The sequence below is a fragment of the Pseudochaenichthys georgianus genome, chromosome 14, assembly GCF_902827115.2.
Source record: "Pseudochaenichthys georgianus chromosome 14, fPseGeo1.2, whole genome shotgun sequence".
NCBI classification, from domain to species: Eukaryota; Metazoa; Chordata; class Actinopteri; order Perciformes; family Channichthyidae; genus Pseudochaenichthys; species Pseudochaenichthys georgianus.
This window is the reverse complement of record NC_047516.1, coordinates 22,004,907-22,012,046: the sequence shown is the minus strand read 5'-3', so window position 1 is coordinate 22,012,046 and position 7,140 is coordinate 22,004,907. Positions and strand designations below refer to the sequence as shown.

The 7,140-nt window shown below is 45.2% G+C and overlaps 1 protein-coding gene across 1 annotated transcript in view; it reads right to left on the bottom strand.

Annotated features, from left to right (window-relative positions):
• Positions 1-1,179: 1,179 nt before the first annotated feature.
• The window catches only part of LOC117458293 (pecanex-like protein 3), a 29,455-nt gene continuing 23,494 nt past the window's right edge, over positions 1,180-7,140 (bottom strand). The window contains exons 32-36 of the mRNA XM_034098672.1: positions 6,677-6,907; positions 5,850-6,124; positions 5,419-5,588; positions 4,890-5,296; positions 1,180-3,848 (exon numbers count right to left, since the gene is read on the bottom strand). Of these exons, the coding sequence (XP_033954563.1) occupies positions 3,696-3,848; positions 4,890-5,296; positions 5,419-5,588; positions 5,850-6,124; positions 6,677-6,907 (1,236 nt within the window). The 3' untranslated portion in view covers positions 1,180-3,695. The remainder of the gene's footprint in view (positions 3,849-4,889; positions 5,297-5,418; positions 5,589-5,849; positions 6,125-6,676; positions 6,908-7,140) is intronic.

Genomic DNA, 7,140 nt, shown 5'->3' with positions numbered 1-7,140 from the left:
TTTTCTGATTTTTTTTTTATATTAGTGAGGCGTAATATCCTTTAACTCACGCCCAAACCGCCAGCCAATCAGATTGCGCGTCTTGCAACGGATTGCCAAGCAACGCCCTTCACCTTTCTCCCGAACGTCTGAGCCTTTCGGTTAGCTTTCGTTTTTTCATTAGCTCGATGTCGGCACGAAAATCTAAAGTGTGGCTGCATATGACTGCCAGTCTGAATGGTGGGGTCCGTAACCACTGCCAGTCTGAATGGTGGGGTCCGTAACCACTGCCAGTCTGAATGGTGGGGTCCGTAACCACTGCCAGTCTGAATGGTGGGGTCCGTAACCACTGCCAGTCTGAATGGTGGGGTCCGTAACCACTGCCAGTCTGAATGGTGGGGTCCGTAACCACTGCCAGACTGAATGGTGGGGTCCGTAACCACTGCCAGACTGAATGGTGGGGTCCGTAACCACTGCCAGTCTGAATGGTGGGGTCCGTAACCACTGCCAGTCTGAAAAAAAGCCAACGATATGCATCCCTACACATGATATGGAGCCACCTTCACCAAGTCCACCAACCAGAGGGGCGCCAATCTTCAACATACTGACGTTTCTTTCGACATACTCATGTTTTTTTCTAATATTTTATACTCTACGAATTTACTTTCGGATATTTTCAAAATGTTGTATAAGGATTTCAACATTTATACTATGATATTTTGTATAATAACTTTTTCCGACATACCATTACTTTTTTTAGAACTACTCTAATAGAGTCTAATATGTTTCATACAATACATTTTTTGACATACTATTCTAAGACGTTTACTAATATTTTCAAAACGCTCTAAAAATGACTTTATTTTCGACACTTCATTGCTATTTTATAAATTTCATATAATTACCTTTTCTCTGAGATACTGTTTTTCGTTTTTATATATTTGACATACTATGCTATGACTATTATCGACATACTACTTAGTTTTTTCTAATATTTTTTTAAACTTGATATCTTTTTTTGATATACTATGACATTTACTAATATTTTCAAACACACTATACTAAAACCCTTTCGACATACTATACCATGTTGTTTTTAGACATTCAATATTACTTTTGTACTGATACATTTGGCACCTTTTACTACGTCAATATAAATTAGTTGAAGTTATAAAAATAAATCACAGCAGTTGATTTGCAAACGATGACACAAAAACCTTTAATTTAAATAGGAGGAAAATAATCACATAAAAAAAACTGTACAGAACATTGAACATCGACTTAAAGTTCTTAAATAAAAGACCCCCCTCCCAACAACTAATAAAACAATAACAAAGTGGGATGGTGTATGATACATTTTGTGCAAAAGAAGTGTTAAATTGATTCTTCCCAGACTGCACAATGTGAAGAGTGCCTCTCCCCCTCTGATAGGTCAACACACAAGACCCTCCCCGTAACCTCAAAATAGTGTCTTAAATGTAAAAGAACCCAAAATCCAATAATAATAAAATAGATTTATATTTTAAATATATATTTATATACGAAACATGCTGTACATAATATCAGAGATAGTGAAATCCCTTTTTATCGACAACCAGGTCCGTCTGTTAACTTGTGCTTTCCACACTCCCAGCAAAGAAAGGATAAAGGAAATGGAAACGCAAGTCCCTGTTGATTAGGTTACGAGTGAATGATAAAAGAGCACTGATCAGAAAGTCTCTGTTGTTCCTGAGTGGAGGGAGTTTCTTACGTGTTTAGAGAGGAATAATGCACATCTGTCGCAGCTTCTTCACAGCTGACAGAAGTATCATGGCTGCAAAACGTCTTTCAAATGGGAAAGTGTTGGTCCCTTGCTGCCTTGTCGTAAGAAGCTGAAAATGGGGAACAATGTTGAGGAAAACGCTACATCTTATCGCAATTCAATCCTCAACCTGCCTCACTACCTTGAAATAAATGTGTAATCCCCATTTTGGGTTTCGTCCTTTGGAACAAAAAGTCTTCCTGTGGAGGAAGTCAATTTATTTCCCAATATAAACCCTGAGAACGCTGACCTCCTTTTAAAGTTTCCTAAAAAGGGAACATTAGATCGTTTAGTGAGAAAAATAGCACACAAGGCTAATTCCAGAATCATTCCACCACTGCAGAAAGCACACCGGGACAAAGACACCGGGACAAAGACAGCGGGCTGACTTTGCTTTGACTTCAGGCTTCCTTTAGCAAGACTTCAACCCCCCATCAGTGTTTTCATTTGCTTTTCGCAGCGGTGGAACGGAGAGACTTAAAGTGACTTCTTAGCAATTCTTCCAGTTATAGAACAAATAAAAGACAGCCATTGGTGAGATGATACAAAAGTGATTACGGCAAACAAATTGAAGGAGGGGTATGGGGGGGGGGGGGCACAGCTGACTGAAGGCAGATTTCCAATTCGATACATCATCATCATCACCACACCATATTGACAAACCCCGTTAAAGATATCTGTAAGACAATATTAATCAAATAAATATTCCACCTTTGCTTTCAGTATTTATTCAACTTTATTTCCAACTAAAACGCTGGATTTGACTGTTGTCGAGACAGCAGTAGTAGTGGGTATATTAGTAGTAGCAGGAGATGCAGAAGCAGTAGTATAGTAACAAGGGGGGGGAACAGAGCTCCCCACACAAAGCAGCCTGGGTCCCTTCTATCGAGAAAGCTGATTGGTCTGATCGCAGAGGGCGTCGCTGATCAGACATCCAACGAAAATCAAACTTCTTAAACCGAGGAACTTGTGATTCTTCAAGTAAAGTTTCTTAAAAAAAAAAAAAATGACATTCCACTTACCGAAATAAAAAAAAAAAGGCTTTAAGTTTCCCAGTTGTTTTAGGTTCGTGATCAACACAACGTTCACAGATTGGAGTCGCCCTACCTCCTGATCCTGGGCTCTGTCTGAACTCACCCCTCGTCTCCGTGTCGTCACATCCAGGACTCGAGTCCTCTGTAAACCGGCGCTGAAGCACCACGTGTTGGCGGCGGGACGGGGGCAGCGTGTTCCTCTCAGGAAACTGCTCCCAGACAGAACTGTTGAGTGTGGATGTTGTCAGGCACCTCTGTGGGAAATAGGCCAGAGGACTAAGAGGGGGGGGGGGGGGTTATCGTTGAATATGTATAATGTGCAGGGAAGAAGAAGCAGCAGCAGTGGCCCGGTGAGGATTGAAGCAGTGGACAAAAAAAAAAGGCGACTCGTGGTTTCCACACATCCTCCCCCTGCACATACAGCAATACACTGTTTCTTTAAATTGTTACGCACTCAAGTGAGGACAAAGACCGAGGCGATCCTCTCATTTCCAGTATATAAAAAATATTCAGTCGTCAGGCAAAATATCCCTTATATTTGCAAAGGCCTTCACAGCCCGTCGATACTGTTACAACCACGAGACCTGTCCAGAGAGACGCCGAGTGCCTTTGTGAGAAACAAAGTGAAGAATGAGAACACGGTGATGAAAGCTGACTTTGGGATAAACAGGTTGGCTGAAATCATTTCATGATCTGATCAGTTCAGCATGCTTCAACATGTCCACCTCCCCCACGTGGGACTGACTGAATCCCCCCTGTGGTGCAGAGCTCCGTCAGGCTGCACTCAGTCAGATAAACGAGTCGATGGGATGAGTCTGGGGGGCGGGCCCGGTCCAGATCCCCACGGTGTGCTTGGGGGGGAGGGGTGTCCCAGTGCAGACTCAGCGCAGGTGCTCGAGTAAAGGCAGCTCTGTGGATGCCTCTCGGGGGGTGGGGGGGTCCGCTGCATTCAGCAGGGTGGGGTCCATCGTCTGAGTGGCTCCCAGAGGGTCCTGGCTCAGACTGAGCTCTTGCAGGGGTGCAGGGGGAAGAGGCTGGAAAGATTGAAAGAAAACAATGATATCAAATGGATTGTTTGCTGCTCATTAATTATACTAATGTATCCCACAGATGCTTCTTTTTGCACACCGTGACGATGGATTCTGTAAAAGCACAATGTTTTTCTCTTGATCCAAAGAACACAGCGATAAAAAGGAGCAAGTTCATCTTAGGCGAAATATGTAATATGTTATTTAACGATTCACAGGTGATTGTCGTCTTAGAGGATTAGGTGTACCGATACCAGAATCTGGATTTCTTTGATAAGTCTCAAGTTCATCATTCAAAATTTATATATATATATATATATATATAGCCCAATATCACAAAACACATTTGTCTCAGAGGGCTTCACAAATTAACAAACATGAATGATAATGGTAAAACTGTGAGGGAAACTTCTGAAGCAATTGGAGTCAGGACTCGGAGAGCTGGAGCTCTGATGGCAAACACCGACGGTTTATTTGGAGCTTCGGCCGGAGAATTCACACGACATGTCACGGGCCACGGTCTGACCACACGGTCGAGATGCCACAATCAATTCTGAAGCACCTTCCTGTGGCGCCGGGCTTTAACTAGTTCAGAGTGTAATACTCAACATTCTTCAAGAGAGTAAACAGCTGAGGAAACTGAATCACAGTTGTTGTCGCTTATGGCTCGGGGTCATCTGCACCCCGAGAAGAATGTGTTCCAGGTGTCCCACAACAACAACTATCTCTGACCGAGAGTTGCCCGGTCATAAACTGGTAACAACAACAACTTGCTTGGGCAGCCCCTCCTTAAGGGAGATAGCGGCTGTCCAAGGCTGGCCGCTGCGTCAGAGGGCGGAGGAGGAGGAGGAGGAGGGCAAATGATTCCTGACAAGAACAACAAACATATCTGAGAATATCGTCAAATGACAAGATAAATGTGAAAATACCAATGACTGGGTACAAAACACAATGACTCAAATACAGTTAGAATAGAATAATTAAAATTCCAGAGCACATCTAAAAAAACAAAACATTAATGTATATGGCCCGGAAGCAGCTCCTCACCTGTGTGCGTAGGGTCTGAACTGTCAGGGCCTCCCCCTCCACTGCCGCTGGTCCGGTGAAGCCCTTCCTGCCTGAGAAGCTCCACTTGCCGAAGTGGCTCTCGTAGTGAAGCCCCCCGCCCGGCCCGAAGCCGGCCCGCTGACCCGCTCTGTGGCCCGAGGTCTCCAGGAGGCTCGGGACGCAGAAGCGCTCCGGGCCGGGCAGAGGGGGGGGGAGCAGAGAGCTGCTGAAGGACAGCTGGGAGCTGGACAGCTGGTGGCCCAGGAGCCCCTGGATGGAGGACGTTCGCTGCAAGGAGCTGAGCAGGCCTGCCTCCATCCTGCCCTCTGATTGGCTGAGCAAAGCTAGTGGGAGGGGCTGGGGGTGGCGAGGCCAGCTTTGGGTTGGACCTACAGGGTTGTCTGTACCTGAAAGGCAAAATAAGTGTTTCTTAACCAAGGTACAACATTGAATATTTCCGCAAACAAAAATAACGTTGCTACTATATTGGTTTACAACACCCGAAGCAGTGGTTGGCTTTCGGTCTTACCCATGAAAGGCTGGAGATTAGTGATGTGCGGCTGGGGCAGGCTGGAGGCGGGGGTGCTGTGGGTGGTGTGGACTGCTGGGTTGGTGGAGATGGAGGTGGAGCCCCCCCCGCAGTCCGAGTCCTCGATGTTACCTCCGCTGTTACAGCCCGCACCACAACCCTTCTGTAGCCTGCACAGACCAGTCATACATTACGATAATAAGACATGGGATTTTTAATTGCGCTTTTCCTAATGCTCAAAGGCGCTTTATATAAAATATGAACAGAAACAATACAAAGAAAACCAAAAGTCCTAATCCAAGTGTGGAGTAAAATGGGGGGGTGGGCGGGGTTGTTGACCAGAGTGAATAAGTGAGTTGAGAGCTTTCAGAAGAGGATTACACCCCGTCCCCAAAACACTGCATTCATCACATCAAGTCTAAAGCACGTACCTGTCCCAGCTGCTGATGAGCCAGGTGTAAATGTTGTGCGGGCTGACAGGCCCCCCCCACACAGAGCGCAGCTGGCTGTGCCCCCCGGCGTACGAGGTGGTGAGGGGGGACACGTAGATGGGATATCCGATGGGCTGGTCGCAGGAGGAGTTGATCATATTCCTCAGGGCCTGCTTGGCGTTCTGAATGCTGCCGCGCTCTGGGTTGCGGTTGCGCAGGAAGACCAGCTCCTGCTGCTGCCCCGCCCACAGCCCCCGCACACACTCTCTGTTCACCTGTAGGAGCAGAAGAAGAAGTGAGAGGAGAGTAGGAGGCGGAACGGCTGCATATTAACAACTACATCTGGTCCAGGGCAGAAAGAGCAGCATCGTGTAAATAAAGCCATTACATTTCATAGAAAAATGTACCAATAATCAATTAAAATACATCTTTTATATTTTAGTAAATATGTAAATGTTTCCATTAACTTCTTATGTTTACATATATTGTTTTTTGTCAATTTGATTGTATCTTTTATTGGACATATGTAACTTTAACACCCTCCTATATACACATCTCTGCACAAATATAGTTTTAAGAATACTACAATGTTTTACTTCACTTAACTTAAAATGTCAGTTCAACTTAAATGTCAGATTTCAGTATAAAATAGAGCAGCTGTCACTCAGCCCAATCTCCCCCGGGATAAACAGATTATTCTGATTCCTGAAAACAAGCCGGAGACGAGGAGACGGCAGGTGATGGTGATGTTACAAATGGAGCTGCTGTGATGGAAGTCGACAATCAAAGTATTATCGCATCGTGAGAGAGAGAGAGAGAGCTGTAACCTTGATGACTCTGAAGCTGAGGAACCTCTTGTTGAGCATGATGATCTTGTACTCGTCGCTGCCGTCATCCATAATGTGGCGCAGTGCGAGCAGTGAAGGCATGTTTGCTAAAATGGCGCTGCGCCACACGGGGTCGCCCTCATGAGATATCAACATCTTCTCCTCGTTGGCAGTGATGGCGTCATATAGAACCATAGGGTCCTCATACTCATCTGGTGACGTGAAGTGGTCCTGAGGGAAACACACAATGCAAGTTCGGTGTAAGATCAGGGGCAAAAACTGTCATGATTGTTACCTTAAGGCAGTGGGTCTCAAACGGTTTCTGTCATTCCCCACTTTGGACAGGTGGGCCTGTTCAAGCCCCACCTGTCCCTGGCGCTCCCATACAATGGTAGGCCAAGCTTAAAATGGTCAAATGTATCGTTCTATAACAAATAACATCAGTTCAAAAACAGAGAAAAACA